This window comes from Orycteropus afer, unplaced genomic scaffold, assembly GCF_000298275.1.
Source record: "Orycteropus afer afer isolate SDZICR_OR568_19922 unplaced genomic scaffold, OryAfe1.0 scaffold00118, whole genome shotgun sequence".
NCBI lineage: Eukaryota > Metazoa > Chordata > Mammalia > Tubulidentata > Orycteropodidae > Orycteropus > Orycteropus afer.
This window is the reverse complement of record NW_006921705.1, coordinates 8,116,010-8,133,967: the sequence shown is the minus strand read 5'-3', so window position 1 is coordinate 8,133,967 and position 17,958 is coordinate 8,116,010. Positions and strand designations below refer to the sequence as shown.

General features: G+C 37.9%; 1 protein-coding gene across 1 annotated transcript in view; it reads right to left on the bottom strand.

Moving 5' to 3' along the window:
* The window catches only part of LOC103199716 (lipase member K), a 25,665-nt gene extending 14,941 nt beyond the window's left edge, over positions 1 to 10,724 (bottom strand). Inside the window, exons 1-5 of the mRNA XM_007944048.1 lie at positions 10,620 to 10,724; positions 7,840 to 7,957; positions 6,213 to 6,411; positions 3,181 to 3,290; positions 1,793 to 1,929 (exon numbers count right to left, since the gene is read on the bottom strand). Coding sequence (XP_007942239.1) covers positions 1,793 to 1,929; positions 3,181 to 3,290; positions 6,213 to 6,411; positions 7,840 to 7,957; positions 10,620 to 10,724 — 669 coding nt within the window. The remainder of the gene's footprint in view (positions 1 to 1,792; positions 1,930 to 3,180; positions 3,291 to 6,212; positions 6,412 to 7,839; positions 7,958 to 10,619) is intronic.
* Between the last annotated feature and the right edge of the window lie 7,234 nt (positions 10,725 to 17,958).

Here is a 17,958-nt window from a genome sequence, read left to right as displayed (position 1 = left end):
CAATACTCTGACATGCACCATAGATTTCAGTCACACCAGTCTACTGAAAAGTGTCATTACTGACATAGCTATTTCCCGGTTCCACACATTCAAAATTGCAGCTCTTCAATATTGATGTGCTGAATTGAATTGTACAAGTATGTTAGAACATATGAAAGGTTTAAGCAGAATTGTGTAAATTGAAGGGAATAAAAAAAAAATCTTGGATCCCAATGTCCCTCTTAGCTGTGTAGGAAAGCTGAAAGAATTTAGCAATATACAATGTTATTTGTCTAATTCTGTGTGACTCAGGATGGACCGGCAACCAAGGACGGGCACGAGTGTGAAGGTTTGAGTTTAAAACAAACAAGTGTTATAATACAATTGAGCTGGTCTCTTTTGTTTCTGAAAAGTAGCTCCTAATGTAGTAGATCTCTATTGTATAAGAGAACCAAGGCCGTTGGGAACATTTCCTCCCTTGTTCTGGCAGCTGTTTTGCACCTACCTGTCTTTCAGGGTTTTATGGTTATGAAATAAATGACTTTGGGTGAATTTGCTTAATCTCAGGCTCCTAGAATCTCTGGCTTCATTATGAATTATGTCACTTTTATCTGCTCTCACTGAAATCACTACTCTCACTGAAAAGTACAATTGCTATCAGTGTGCCAAGGGAAAAAACCCATGTTAAAATGTAATAGGAAATACAACCCACAACTCGTATGGACCAATTCACCTACGTTAGAAGTGAGAATAGCCAGACTTTGTCTTACGTATGCTTTGGTCATGTTGTCAGAAGGGACCAGTCCCTGGAGAAGGATATTATGCAGGCTAAAGAAGAGGGCCAGCAAAAAGGGGAAGACTCTCAGTGAGATGGCTTGACACGGTGGCTGTGACAATGGGCTCAAACATAGCAATGATTGTGGGGATGGCACAGGACACGGCAGTTTTTTGTTCTGTTATACACAGAATCACTATGAATTGAAACCAACTCGGTGGCACCTAATAACAACAGGTAACTAATCAGATTGGTTAGTTATCAGCTAGCACACAGAATCTGGAGCCTTGGGTATTGCCTAGTTTGGAAAGTTGGTAGACTGAGAGCCTGTAGAGTGCCAGGCAATTGAACATGATTGGGCAGTGAATGATGGAGGAGGGTGTACTCTATGAAAATAATGACAGCAATAACAATAGCTGACAATTATTAAATGTTTACAGTGTATAAGGCAAGGCCTGTTCCTAAAGCTCTTACATGCATTAACTCATTTAATCTTCATAGCAAAACTCGGATGCAGGCATTATTATTATCCCATTTTGCAGATGAAGAAAATGTTTCACAGAGAGCTTAAAGTCTTACCCAAATTTGCCCAGCTAGCAAATCATAGAACTAGGATTCAAGTCCATGCTGTCTGGCTCCACATTGTGATCTCAACTACTACACTATAAAAGCCAAACCCATTGCAATTGAGTCAACTCTGACTCAGAGCTCCTGAAAAATTAGGTGTCAAAGAGAAATTTATCTTACTAGTTTCAACATGTAATTCTCCAGTCAAATCAGTTCTTGCTTCAGATGCTACTGAGGGATGACATGGGAGAAAAGCTTCTAGGCTTAGATGAAGACAATAGGATAAAATGGCATTGTAATGAGCTCCCTGATATTATCAGTAAATCAGTAATATCATCAATAAACCTTGAGCACCTCTTATATCCTCTGAAATTGGTAAGATGTCATTTGTTTCAGGTTCTCTACTCTTAAAATCAATGGAAATAGAGCTACTTCTAGTTAGTACAGGTTTAAATATGGAAAGTCACATACCTTGACTACTTGCCTGGAAAGGGTTGTTAATTTTTTCATGGGACTTTGAGTGTATTTCACTGTGATGACTGGAGCCAATGCAAAAAATATCTGGATCTTCTTAGCTAGCTCTGGATTTGTAGAGAACGCTATGAAAGCTGAAAGGGAAGAAGATACTAGTTCATAGAGAAAAGATAATTCTTCATCTATTTTAAATGATAATAAAGGTAGGTAGATTAAAAACAAATGAAACAAACAGACAAACAAGGTACACCTGAAACAAATAAACAAATCAACAGCAACAAACAATAAAAATGGTAAGTACTCCTTGCAGGGAAAGGTTTTCTGAATTTTCCCAAGGATGTAGTTGGCTACTTCAGAATCAAATGAGTTTCTTATCCCTGCAGAGTGCAGGTCTACTTGTACAGTGTTGTGGGGAAGATTCAAGCATTCACTGTGCAGCATATCTTGATAAACATCAATGACCACTCTAGCCTGATGATAGACTTTGACATCAGACTAATTTAGGCTGTAATCTTGGCTTCTCACTCATAAGTTGTGGGAAACCTGGGCAAGGTATTGTCTTTCTATGATCTTAATCTTTCTCAATCTGTAAATCTGGATAATAGAATCCTTATAGGATTCCTGCGAAGATCAAATAATAATAATAAAAAATCAATCTATCTATCTACGAACATTTAAGGTGGTACTTGGAATCATCAACATTAGAAAGGTTTCCTAAATTCAGACATTTGTAAAATAAGGATGTTAATATTCTCAAATATTTATGGTACTCAGTGAGAAAATATGGATGGAATGCCTAGTTCACTACAGGAATATAAGGACCTACTTGACACCGGAAATTTGATTAAGATTAAGATACAGGAGAAAGGCTGGTAGAAATGCTTACAATATTGCAGAGGTCTCTAGCCCAAGAGAGAGCAATGAAGGGAGTGAAGTGCCTCATGGCACTGCCAATATGGCCCTGCCTACATCTTACCTACCCCAGTTCTTCCCTGGCAACTAAAAGTTACACTTGTAGCAGCATCTAATCTCTGCTTTCTTTTTGATGTCTTTCTCTAGACTGCAAATCCTATAAAGGAAGGACACATACCATCTCTGCTTCCTAGGATCTAGACCAGAGTCTGGCAAATGTTAGTTGAGTGTACAATTAAACAAGTGAATTATTTTCTCTGCTTCAGATTTCTTTATCAACCTCCAAATTCAGTGCTGAGGAAAAATCCCTCTTGTTATTTTTGTTTTCACTTTTCAGAAACCAGCCAGTAGAAATGACTTCCCGACTCAAGTCCTCAAACTAAAGGCTGCACAAAGATAAGAAATCCTGTCTTCTGTCATGATTTGGAAGAAGAGTCCTGGATATATCTTAGATCAAATGTACCCAAATATACCTATGGTAGTGCCTTGAGAGTGGCCCACATAGAAGAGTCGCTCCTGTCCGGTTTTCTCTGTGATAAAATCGATTGTGGCTGGAAGGTCATATTTTGCCATCTCATCCAAACTGCCAACAAGAAGGAACAATACAATTGGAAAAACATATTATTATTGAAACCAAACCAAACCAATTGCCATTGAGTAGATTTCATCACATGCCCCATGTGCAGAAGAGCAGAACTGTCTGCACAGGATTTTCAAAGCTGTGATTCTTTTGGGTGAAGATCACCAGGTCTTTCTTCCAAGGCATCTCTGAGTGAATTTGAGCTACCAATCTTTTGGTTAGTAATCAAACACTTAACCATTACAGGGACTGTAGTATTTAAACACATTCATAGATAATTTGCTTTTAATTAAATATGAAAATAAATCTAAAAATCCAATAGGATGAGCCTGTGTACCTTGTGAAGATGCCATCTTGATTAAAAGCACTTTTTAAAGAAACTAGAATCAGAAAAATCTGGTTTCCAAAGGCCTAATGACATTTTCTGACTCATAGTGACCCTAAGGACAGAGTAGAACCTAGCCTTTAAAAGTAGAACATAGAGTTTCCCAGGCTGTAAATCTTTATGGAGGCAGACTGCCTCATCTTTCTCCTGTGCAGCAGTTGGTAAGTTCAAACTGCCAACCTTTTGCTTAGCTTCCAAATTCTTTAACCACTGTGCCAGAGAACTGCTATGAATTGGAATCAACTTCATGGCAGTGGGTTTGGGTTTTGGTTTAGAGATGCTTTTCCTGAAAAGCAAGTGATATTTCAATTATTTCTGTTACAGATTTACTATATCCCCCTTATTTAATAGAGAGAGAGAAAATAAATAAATGAATAAAACAGATTTGCAAGAAAGAGCCCCAGTAATCGACATACTTAATATCACCTCAGGTGCTGTTTATCCTGCAAGGAGTTTGAGAAACACTGACCTAGGCAATCATTATGTCCCTTGCAGTAGTGTAGTGACACCACCACTACAATGAAAGATGGAATTAGGAAATGCCAAATGGCTTCCAGGAATAAGGTAGAAATGAAGTTATGGAACAAGGCTTTGGTGACCTTCAAAACATGATCTGTAAATCTGTAAATCTGTAATAGAAATAGTTGAAATATCACTTGCTTTTCAGGAAAAGCATCTCTAAACGACAACCCAAACCCATTGCCGTGAACTTGATCCCAATTCATAGCAGTTCTCTGGCACAATGGTTAAAGCATTTGGAAGCTAAACAAAAGGTTGGCAGTTTGAACCTACCAACTGCTGCACAGGAGAAAGATGAGGCAGTCTGCCTCCATAAAGATTTACAGCCTGGGAAATTCTATGTTCTACTTGGAAAGGCTAGGTTCTACTCTGTCCTTAGGGTCACCATGAGTCAGAAAATATCACTCTAGACCAAGGATAAACTCAGCTGAGGCTAATCTTGTACAGACACCAGTGATACAAAATACCTGCAGTCCTTACAGAAACAATAGAAGACAGACACAAAGCAATCCCTCACAGACATTCCGACACTAGGGAGAGAGATCCAATACAGCTACTACCTCAGGACCATAGTACTGGGGGACACCAGACTCAATTGGCACAACAAAATACATAGAAGTGTTGCTCCAGATTCTACATTGGTGAGTAGCAACTGGGGTCTTAAAAGCTTTCAAGCAGCCATCTAAGATGCAGCTAATGGTCTCCTAGTGTTGGAAGTGAAGAAGAATGCACACACACACACACAAGGGCATTTAGAAGCAATCAATCCTAGGACATGATGGCCCTTGAGACCAGAAGAACCAGATGGTGCCCAGCTACCAATGCCAACTACTCAGGAAAGGATCAAATCTGGAGATCCTGAATAGAGTGGGAGGGATAATGTGGAACAAAATCCAAACACTCAATAATGACCAGAATTACTGGTCAGATGAAATCTGGTGAGACTCCCATTACTATGGCCCTGAAATACATTCAGTGCCTGGAATAAAACTCACCCCCAGGGGCGGGCTTTCAGCCCAATAGTTAACAAGATGTACACACAGACCACTCAACCCAGGATGCCGCACCCACACACTCAATGGGAATACATCCCTTAGAGCGATAGACCATGGAATACCAAAGGATCAGCGTTCAAACTGAGAAAATGCAGGACGAACAGGAGTGCATAATTATGAAGGGCACAGGGGGAGTGTTGCAGGGTAGGGAGGGGAGGAGACTGGGTCAGGGTTGGACATGGTGAATGGGGAATGAAACAAAATGTATGTGTGATTTTGAGTGTAAAACAAGCTCTTAAAATAAAAAATATAAAAGAACATGGTCTTTAGTGTCTGTGTAAGTGCCTGGGCTTACTCTGTGACCAAGCAAGACTGGCTTCAGAAGCAGACTGTGCCCCCAGGGGCTGCTGGTGGCAACTGCCTGCTCCTTAGCCTATCTGGGACCAGGCTTTCCTCTGTACTTCTCCCAGGACCTGATTCTGGAGAGAGGTACAGGTTTCATCAGAGCTGGCCTGGCTGTGGGGTAAAAATTCCTCACAACTGAGTGAACAAACATTTGAGTGTCAACTTTACAAAAGGACTGGGCTCACTTATGGCTTATCATGAATGTCTGGTTCTCAGGATTTCCAACTAAAACCTTATTTCTGTTCCCATTTTTCCATCAGTGTAATTTTTCCTCTTTAGTAAGAGTTTCATACAATCTTCCTCCAGGTTTGACGCTGACAAAATGATGATAGTCAGTCATAGAATTATCCTTTCTAAAGATGACCTGTGCATTTTGACTACACACACACACACACACACGCACACAAGAAAGCAAGGGTTTAAAACAAACAACGAAGTAATAATGAAGATATTAGGGCATTTCTCCGAGTCTGTGAAGAAAGCTGTGTAGATGAAGTGCTTCCTTTGTTTCTATCTCCTGGACCCCAAGGAGGTGTATTTGGACAAGAAGAGAAAATCGAAGGTAATTCACATACAAATGAACACAGCACATGCCTTATTCATTAGCAAGTATGTCCTCACCTGAATGCCCAGTATTCTGCTGATTTGAGTGAAAATTTCAAGTGTTTTCTGGACCAGGTGTTTCCCCGGCTGTTCCCCATCCACACATCATAACCATTATCTGCCAGAAGGAAGGCCAAGCTGTTGTTGGGCAGGTTGCAAATCCAGTTACTGGCAGAAGAAAGTAAGCCATGCTGCAAATACACAACAGGTTTTGGAGCTGCAGAACAAAGGCGACAAGAATTTCATGTCTCAGCTTCCTCCTAGAGTCTACAAGAAACTCTTTCCTGACTTCCTGTGCTACAGAAGAAAAATTAAGATGTAAAATTTGAGGGCAGTCAAACCTGGGTTCTTGTCTTTTCTGAACTACTGACTTAGAAAGTTATGTATCTTCTTCATGTCTTGTTTTTCCATTTATAAGTTGGGATTGTATATAACACATTGTTTTGTTACTTGAGTACTGGACTCAGATTGCCCTGGTTCATAATCCATTCTGCTACATATTCACCTCCCTGTCTCTCAGTTCACTTCTCTGTGTAATGGGGAACAACAACAGAAGCTATCTCATAGTGCACTTGGAAGAATTAAATGACACTTAAAATATTCACAGGCTTTGCAGCACCATAAATAATTAGCTCTATCATTATTATTATTATTCATATTAATAACATTTTATATCTCAAGGAGCACCTGAACACAAAACTTTAAATAATAAAGTTTTTAACTTTTGTAAAACATCAAAAACAATAATAAATATACCATTTGTAGCATGCTTACTGAATACCAGGCACTACGCCAGATCTTACATACGATGCTTCACTTAATTTGCATTGTTAGAAAGTAAAATACAAGGTTGTGAGTGGAATTGCACACAATGTAACATTGGTAATTCAATATAAAAATCCTATTCCCAATCAAGAATTAGAATAATTTGACTAAGAAAGAGGAAAGCAAAAAAAAAAAAAAAGAAGTGAGGAAATGGTATAGAAACAGAAAAGAGAGGAAGAAGTGTCAAGACTTCTCCTTCCAACAGTTTCTGATGGCTGTGTTGTTACCTCCAGCCTCTGTTGTTACCTCATGTCCCTTTTGGGACTAGAAGGGCTTCGTGAGATTAGGTGGGTGAGACTGTCTCTCAGAGAGCCCTCAGCCATCTGGAAGCAAGGAACTAAGAGTCTATGTCCATTTATCCAACTTTTGGAGGAAAAGGAAAGAAGAAATGTTACTAACTCTACCGAGCATAGTACTGCCAAATGGGAGTCCTAGTTCACAGCCTTTTTCTGATCTGGGCCCTCAGACAGCTTCTCATAATAGAGACAGCTTTTCAGGCCCTGCATTTTGGCAGCTGTCAGAAATGATAAGAGAAGAACTGGGAGAGACAAAATCCTTATGAGTGCTTACAAAGGTAATGGAGTTCATCTGGTAAACGATTTTCAGCAACACCATTGCATCTTGGTTTTTTTCTAAAACTCTAGATTTTATCTTTAAATAATTAACCCATCTGATGCAGCACTCCAAAGAATCAAAGGAGCTGAGAAGTGAGAGAAGCACAAAAGCACCTATTTCAGAACAAGAGCTGTCCTGTGGCTCCCAGGACATGGAGACATCTCCACTTTAGGCATTAATCCTTTCAGAGCTAAACAAATCCCACCTGTTCTGCTTGGGCATCCTCTTCCATGAGGAATCCTATAAATTCCAAGCACATAATCATCTTTAGTCACAACATCATACTTTTCATAAGGATAGCCCCAGTAGGAAATAATCTGGCTCTGAAAAGAGGAAAGAAACACATACACCAAAAAGTTGTGATCTCTTACTTTTCACACATGCATTGCAATGTATAGAACTTTAAGATGTAACATACTGTTTATCTGTTTATATTTTGGAGCAGCGTACAGAAGATAAAATTAGGATAATTGGAGAAGGATTTTGAAAAGGGGCTGTATACAAAGACATGAGTAAAGCAGAGTGGGGCAACCAAACATCCCAGTTCGCTCAGGACAGTCCCTGATTTATGCTTGTTGACCTGGTATTATTAATTGTTCTGATTCATTCTCAAAATATTTTGGCAAAAACATTTTTATGGTCATTTAACAAGGAAAACCATAAGGTATGGTGCAGTGTCCTGTGGTTAGTAACAAATGAGCTGGTACTAATCTTAGACCTGAAAGTAAATGGGAGAAGCAGTTTCCAGAGTCTGAAGAAAAGATCAAATAGAGAGGGCCTCATTGAGAAGAACTATCATATTCACTGGAGGGATCCAGCCCCCTTAAAATGACCTCAATAAACAGCCTGATTTTATTCTCCTCCTTCCTGTCAATTCCTCGCTCAAGATTTCCATTGGTTGAACTGAAAATCAAATGTCAAGGAAGCTTGTTGATCTAGTCCTTATAGGTCAGCCTCCTGGGCAGAAAGGAGACAATAAAAGAATTAGACAAGGGAGCCAGAGGGATAAACAAAAGATACCCCATCACAGATGTACAAAGAAGAGGATAACTAGTGTTTATTAGTCATTTTCTTCAGAGAATGGTTTATATCCACTGTTTTATTAATCCTTTCAACAGGCTTTTGAGGTAGAATTGCACCCATTTGTGAGTTGAGAAAAATTCAGGGAGATTAATAATCTAAGATTTTTCACTAAGAAGAGACAAAGTTAAGATTAAAGTCATAGTAAGTTTAACTCCAAAGCCTATGGCCTTGTCACAAGAGTATGCATTTGCTCCTTAGATCTAGGCACACTAGATCTATCTAGAACAGAGTACCTAGAACAGTATCTAGAACAGAGCCTGACACAAAGTAAATGTTTTATTAAGTGTTTGTTATTCTTATTATCATTATAGAAAGATTAGGAGCCTAGGAAAAGAATATGCACGAACATGAAGAGGGCAATTTGGATTTGAGACATTGCCGAAGAGGCAAGGAGGCTGCATCTTTCGACCTCCTCTAACCCCACAAGAGGAAGACAGAATCACCATCAGCAGCCCAAGGCCTATTCCTGCAAGGCCAGACATGCTGCCTCCCTCCAGCCCTTTCACCAGCCCTGACACCAACTGTTCCTCCCGCAGCACCCACCACCTCTCTGCTGTGTTCAATGATTCGCTGCAGTGGCCACACAGAACTTCCAGATTATGGGGTTTATTAGGGAAGCACCATGCTACAATTCAAGTTCAGGAACAACACTCAGTATCTCTCAGTCTCTTTCCCAACAGTGCATGTCTCTTGATATGTCTTTCTCAGCAGCACGTTTCTCTCAGCAGCACGTCTTTCTCAGCCAGCAGTGAGAGAGACTCCTTCTGCCTCTAGGAGACCTCCTTTTGAGCCTGGCAGAGTAGCCAAACTAACCAATCCCAATATCAGAATTCCATATACCTGAGAGAGTGTTAACTTCCCAGAAAATTACTTTGTGCTGCCCCCAACAGAAATACCCCAGGTGGATAACTTTAACAATCAGGAGCTACTCAGGTGCTCATGGAAAATTCTGCTACTGAGTTTACAAAGACTTATGACCAGGAAATCCATACCAGGTAATTTGCTACACTGCAGACTATTATTAATACACTGTGAGCTCAGCAATGTGGCCAGAGGTTAGAGATACTTATTGAAGACTTTGGAACGAGGAACACAAAGAAACAATAAAACACATTGACATCAATATTTTCCTTTATGTTTGAATACAAGTCTGGATGTGAGTAAGGATATCAATAGTGAATAATGTATATCGGAGTATGGAGTATGCCATTAGAGCAAAGCATCTGGTGGATACTTGTCATTTATCTTTTTTGTTTTTTGTCTAGTGTTATCTCATTTCATTTCTGGTAGGAATCCCTGTATAAATTAAGATAGATTTTGTTACAAGCAACAGACACTAACCATGGCTTACTAAAGCAAAAATGTCTACTGGTATAACTCTCAAAATCACAGAAACTGCTCTATAAAAAGTAGAAAGACCTAAACATTCTTTGAAGAGATAATCAATATGAATTCATAGCCTTCTCTTTAGGAGGCCACTATTAGATGGCAGCTCTAAACATCAAACAAACAAAAAACCAAATACACTACCATCAAGTTGGACCCGACTCATAGTGACCCCTCCTTAGTTTTCTGAGGTGGTATCACTACAGAAGTAGATTGCCCAACCTTACTTCTGAGGAGTGGCTGGTGGGTTTGAACTGCCAGCCTTCTGGTTAGCAGTCAAATGCCTTAGGTACTACGCCACAACAGGAGAGGAAATACTACTGCTCCAACTGGAGTTGGGTCTTTCAACTCTTGGATTTAGTTAGTTATGCCAGTAAACAGGAAGGAAACTCTTCGTCACTGGAGGGATTATTGAAAACTATGCAGGTACACCAGATTTTATCTAAGGGAGTGATAAGTGAACAATTCCTTATCTTAATTTTTTTTCTTTTATTTTTTTCTTAATGAATGACTTACAATGTTCATATTAGCTTCAGGATTTGTAGTGCTTCTTTTTTTATCACAACCACATACAGCTCCAAGAAGAAGCATCCAGCATGCTGATGCTAAAAGCTGCCACATTTGGGGTCTGCCTGGAAAAGGAAATGTTAATATATTTGTCATCAAAGAGAAATTCTACAAAGTGAAAGATTACTGTGTGTCCTTGTTCAAGTTACTTAACCTTCCAGAGCATTGATTTCTTCTACTACTACTAGGGACAATGTAGAGAATAATTTCACCTACTTCCTAGGGTTGTTGTAAACATAAAAAAAAAAAAAAAAAAAGTAGATTAAAATTGTGAAGTTCTTAGCTTAGTGCCTGGATAAAGTAAGCACTGAATACATGTCAACTATGCATATATGCACTCCCATTGAGTCGGATCCGACTCATAGCGACCCCTCCTTGGGTTTCTGAGATGGTAATACTATGGGAGTAGATTGCCCAACAACCTTCCTTCCGAGGAGTGGCCGGTGGGTTTGAACCACCACCCTTCTGGTTAGCAGTCAAATGCCTTAGACACTAGCCACCAGAGCTCTCAGTTTTATCATATCATCCTCATTACCAGGTATTGATGAAGAAAGTAGGAAGCACTCAACCAGTGGTGTTGGGAAAATTGGCTAGCTAGCTGCAAAATAATCAGATTGTCAATTCATATTTTACATCAAAATTGAGGCATTATATATGAAAAATCAAACTGTAAAAATTGAATATATATATACATTCACAAAAAATAAAACTCATTGTCACTGGGTTGACTCTGACTGATAGTGACCTCCTATGGGTTTCCAAAGCTGTAAATCTTTATGAAAGCAGACTACCTCATCTTTCTTCCTTGGAATGGCTGGTGGGTCCAAACCACTGAACTTTTGGTTAGTAGCCAAATGCCTTAAACACTGCACCACCAGAGCTCCTTATAGATATATACACATAGTGGACAATTTTTAAAATTCTAGGTGAAAGAAGACTTTCTAACCATAAAATCTATGAAAGAAATCATAATAGAAAATGTTTACTTACATAAGTGCAGGAAAAATTCTATTTATCATAACAAAAATAACATAGTGCACTGCCTTGGAGTCAGATCTGACTCATAGCGACCTCTCCTTGGGTTTCCAAGGCAGTATCACTAAGAAAGTAGATTGTCCCATCTTCCTTCTGAGGAGTGGCTGGTGGGTTTGAATAGCCAACCTTCTGGTTAGCAGTCAAATGCCTTAGGCACTATGCCACCAGAGCTAATAGTAAAGGAAAAATAATTTAAATTTTTCTATGTTTTTTTCTAAATATAAAAAGACTAAACATCAAATATTAATTATGACTATATGTGGATAGTGAATATATTGGTGACTATTTTCTCATTTTTAAAGTTTTCCATACTCTTTAAATATCTATATTAAGCATTACCAAAAAACCCAAACTCACTGCCTTCAAGTCAATTCTGACTCATAGTGATCCCCTTTGGGTTTCTGAGATGGTAAATCTTTATGAAGTAGATTACCCAGTCTTCCTTTTGCAGAGTGGCTGGTGGGTTTGAACCACCAACCTTCTAATTAGCAGTCCAATGCCTTAGGCACTATGCTACAGAGCTCCTTATATTAAGCATTGTTGTTGTTATGTGCCATCAAGTCAGACCCGGCTCATAGCAACCCCTCCTTGGGTTTCCAAGGCAGTATCACTATGGAAGTAGATCACTCCATCTTCCTTCCGAGGAGTTGCTGGTGGGTTTGAACCATCAACCTTCTGGTTAAGCATTACTACTTCAAAATAGTATTTATTACACCTCAAAATTAAGAAAACAAAAATCCTCACAATAGGACCAATAAGCAACATCATGATAAATCGACAAAAGATTGAAGTTGTCAAGGATTTCATTTTACTTGGATCTACAAACAACACTCATAGAAGCAGCAGTCAAAAAATCAAATGATATACTGCATTGTGCAAATATGCTGCAATAGACCTCTTTAAAGTGCCGAAAAGCAAAGACGTCACTGTGAAGACTAAGGTCTACCTGGCCCAAGTCTTTTCAATAGCTTCATATGCTTGTGAGATGGACAGTGAATAAGGAAGACCACAGAAGAACCAATGCATTTGGATGATGGGGTTGGTGAAGAACGTTGAATGTACCATAACTGCTAGAAGACAGAACAAATCTGTTTTGGAAGAAGTACAGCCAGAACATTCATTAGAATAGAGAATGGCCAGAATTTGCCTCTCATTCTTTGGTCTTGTCAGAAAGGACCAGCCCCTGGAGAAGGATATCATGCTGTGCAAAGTAGAAGGTAAATGAAAAAGGGGAAGACCCTCAATGAGATGGACTGACACAGCACCTGTAACGATGGGCTTGAGTGTGGCAATGATTGTGAGAAAGGTACAGGACCAGGCAGTTTGCCAAAGTAATAGAGAGTACAGTTCATAAAAGAGCCCCATTTGCTAATCTATTTTGTTTTCTATCCAACAAGAGAGGAATAGGGTGCCTAACCCTGTAAGGTTTTTCACATGATACTTGAAGGATTTTCACAAGATGCCTTCACTGTTTTGTTATATAAAATTCATGAATTTTTCTCTTGCAATTGTCAAAGTCAGTTCTCTACATGACTATGTTGTTGTTGTTGGTACTATATTAATATCTATTAACATAAAATATATTGTTAAATATATAATTATACATTAATATTATACATGAATATAATTAATATCTATTGTAGCTTAATTCCAGGTGGATCAGCAGAGCAGTGATAATGGTAAGACTACTAACAGGAATAATTATTACTATTACTTTGGTCATGTTGTCAGAAGGGACCATTCCCTTCTGGAGAAGGATGTCATGCTTGGCAAAGTGGAAAGTCAGTGAAAAAGGGGAAGGCCTTCAGTGAGATAGATTGACACAGTTGCTGCCACAATGGGCTCAGGTATATCAAGGATGGTGAGACTAGCACGGGACTGGGTTATGTTTCATTCTGCTGTACATAAAGTCGCTATGAGTCAGAGATGATTTGACATCACCTAACACCAACAACAACAATGAAGAACTCCAGAAGAGTCAGAAAACAGAAGTCCTCTAGTTTAGGCCTTTCTTTTCTTAACTGTGAAAACTCATGGGACTGAAAATATGTGTCCTACACAGCCAGTATCACAAGATTGTGTGGTTCCAAAGAGCTAATGTTAAAGAAAACATCTCTAAATCATGAAGAATTATAAAATGCAAGAATATAAGACTGTATACATATTCTTTCTAGAAATAGCCAAGAACAGAATGTGAATGCCTTCAGGTGTGCTTTAAATTCATTCAAATGGAGTTAAAGACTGCACCCAATTTCTTTTTTCCTTTTTTCATTCTTTGAATGAGAAGATCTGGAAACTATTGGAAATAAGATCCAAGTACTTAGCACAGACTTTGAGCTTGGCCCTGTGTTTATCATCTAAACAAGCAGAATGGCAAAACAGACAATCCCACAATCAAATTATTTGGGACCTGTCCTGACATCTTCACTTCCTATTCACCCACACTCTTCACTTTTGGCGTTCTGACTTCTAGCCCCATTGCTATCTTAATACATTCACTGGTCTCCAATTGCGTTTTCCTTGAGCCAATTGTATCATGTATTGTATCCATTGCTCCCTCTTGTCCATAGTCATTTTCAGGTATCTCTCACTAACTGCATGGTTTCCTTTATTCCTTAGGTGAGAAAGAAATCCAAATCCTTACATTCTATCCTGGCCACTCCTCTGAGCTCTAGTCACATATTTCCCTGAGACTTCAAGATGCATCTCCTTTGATTTCCTCTAGAAACTTCTAATCCAATATGCCCAAATTAAAATTGTCCCCCTTTCCTCTCTCAACCCCTCTTTTTCCTTCTCAATTCCAGACCCTTTATTTTTATAATCTTGAAAGTTGGAAAGTTAGAATTTTTCTCATTCTCTCTGATTTCCTCAAACTCTGTCTCCAATCTGTTATTAAATACTTATACTTTACTTTTAAATCTTCTCCGAAATTTTGCTCAAATTGTATTTCACTCTTAAAACATTTGTTTCAATTACTACTGCAAAATCTCCATTCTAGTATCTCAGCACTAATAGCTGTATCATTTTACTTGGTTCTTGGCCAGTCTTTCTTTTTCTAGTATTTATAATATAAAATAATTATGTATATTGATGTCAGAATAATTTTTCTAAAACCATTCTTAGTATGTCAAATTGCTACTCAGGAAACCATTAATAAAACACTTCTATTAGCAGCCATGGTGAAGTAACTCCTACAAGACTAGATATTCCACTGATAAAACTATATACCAATTGTTTTTAGGCATTAGACAATAGGCTGTACTACCAAAATCCTTGAGATAGGTATATTTTAAAAACTCAGTAGATGATTCAAAATAGCATGCTGAAAAAAAGTATATGATTCTAAAAGAAGGCAGGAAAAGAGTAATAATTAAAAAAAAAAAGGCAGAAGAAGGAAGGACAAATGGAAAACAAATACCAAGAGAGATGATGTGTCACAAATTACATTACATGCTAATACACAAAATACTATAATTAAAGTACAGAGATTGTCAGATTGATAAAGAAGTAAGGTCCAACAATATGCTTGCAAGAATGGCAACACTTTAAATATAGAAAGAAGTAGGTTGAAAGTAAAAGAAATAAAAATGTATACCATGCAAGCAGTAAACTTAAGAAACCTGGCATGGATATATTAACATCTGACAAAATAGGATTCAAGACAAAGAGGATTACCAGAGATAAAGAGTGACATTTCTTAGTGTCAATCATCAGGAAGAGGGAAGTCAATTCATCAGGAAGACAAAAGTCAATTCATTAATTAGGAAGACAAAACATCCTAAATGTGTAGACATTTAATAATAGAACTTCAGAATACATGAAGGAAAAACTGACAGAACCAATGTGAATTCAGTTTTATAGTTGGAAATTTCAAAATCTCTCCCAATAATTGATAGAAATAGGATGAAAATTAGTTAGAGTATAGAAAACATGAATAATAAATTCTATCAACCAAATATAGTTGACATTTGCAGGACATTTCTAAGGAATCCATAGATAACTGAAGTAAAATCAAAGAGAAATTAGAAAATATTTGCAACCAAGTGATAGTAAAAACCTAACACCTCAAAGTTAGAATAGAGCTAAACTCATGCTTAGAATGAAATTTATAGATTGTCTATCTGAGAAGAGAGAAAGCTTTACAATTAATGTTCTGAGCTTCCACATTAATTAGAGAAAAAATAAAAGAAAATTAAACCAAAGTAGTAGAAGAGAAAAGTAATGAGGATAAGCAAGGAAAAAGTTAATAACATAAAAAACAGAGAATATTAAAGAAAATTAATAAAGCCAAAAATAGATTCTTTGGAAATATTAATAGAATTGTTAAACAACTAGCAAGACTAATCATGAGACAACTAGAATATCTCAATGTACCAATATCAGAAGTTAATCTGTAAATATCATTAAAGATATTATACAAAATAAAATGATAAGTGATATTATGAAAACTTTATGCCAAAAATATGATAAATTAGATTGACTGAACAAATTATTTGAGAATGTAACATAATAAACTGATTGTTCTGGTTACCTAGTGCCGCTCTGAAAAGAATATACCACAAATGGGATGGCCTTACCAAACAGGATTATTCTCTCACAGTTTGGAGGCTTTAAGTCCAAGTTCAAAGTGCCAGGCTCTAGGGGCTGGGTGAAAGCCCCTCAACCTTGGGGTCCAGCTCTGCCTCCTGCTCCTGGCCCACTGGAGTTAGAGGTGTTTCTTGACTCAGACAGCTGCTGGCTTCTGAGGCTGAGAAGCCCAAGGTTGACAAGTAACAAGGCACAGTCCTGATGTTACCAAACCACATGGCAGGCCATTAATTCAAATTCATTGTAAGTCCCAAGGTCAGCAGAGCACGGCTACATACAGAGTCCAAGCATGCCATATGCTAGAGACCATTCCACAAGGCTTCTGCTTATATGCAGGAAGCCGACTACATTCCCAAGGCAGCTACTCAGCTGCTCCCAGTAGATTCCACCATGGAGTTGATTGCCAGTCCCATCATGGGGAATAACTACCACCAGCTGCCCAGCTACTCAACCAGGCTCAGCCAAGTTGACACAAAAACATAACCACCACACTGATTCACAAAGAAGTAGAAAATCTGAATAGCTCTATATTAAAGAAATTGAGTTTGTTTTCAAAAACATTTACACACACACACACACACACACAATCCTTCAGGCCCAAATGGTTTCTCTGGTGAATTCTATTTACCATGTAAGCAAGAAATCATTATAATTAAACCAAAAAACCCTTTCAGAAATAGAATAGAAAAAAAAAAAGTCATACCTAACTGATTTTATGAAACCAATATAACCATGTTGTATACAAGGGCTGATAATTACAGGAAAATCATTGACTAATATGTCTCTTAACTCAGATGCAAAAATACTGAACAAAATATTGAAAATTGAATACAGAAATATGTAATTAATACCATTAATACCACAATAATATCAAGAAAGAATTATTACAGGAATTCAAGTTTAGTTTGTCATTCAAAGGTCAATCTATGTATTTTAACACAACAGAATAAGGGAGAAAAAACAGATGATCATCTCAATAGCTGTAGAGAAAATATTTGATAATATCTAACACCATTCATTATCAACAACAAAACACCATTCAGAATTTCAAAATAATTCAGGAAGCTAAGAATAAATTGTTCAAATGACTGCCTCTTGGTCTACGTACAGGTTCCTCATGAGCACAATTAAATGTTCTGGGATTTCCATTCTTCTTCGAAATGTTATCACTAATTTGTTATGATCTATATAGTCAAATGCCTTTGCACAGGCAACAAAACACAGGTAATTATCTTTCTTGTATTCCCTGCTTTCAGCCAAGATCCATCTGACATCAGTAATGGTATCCAAGTCCTCTTCTGAATCTTGCTTGAATTTCTGGCAATGCTGATGTACTGCAGCAACCATTTTTTAGTTGTGTTCAACAAGATTTTACTTGTTTGATAATTCCCTCTTTTTTGGGATCATCTTTCTTTGGAATGGGCACAAATATGGATGTGGTCCAGTTGGTTGACCAGATAACCATCTTCCAAATTTCTTGGCATGACAAGTGAGCACTTTCAGTTTTGCATCTATTTGTTGAAACATCTCATTTGGTGTTCTGACAATTCCTAGAGCCTTGTTTTTTTTTTTTTTTTACCAGTGCCTTCAGTACTGCTTAGATTTCTTCCTTCAGTACTATTGGTTCTAGATCATATGTTACCTTCTGAAATAGTTGATTATCAAC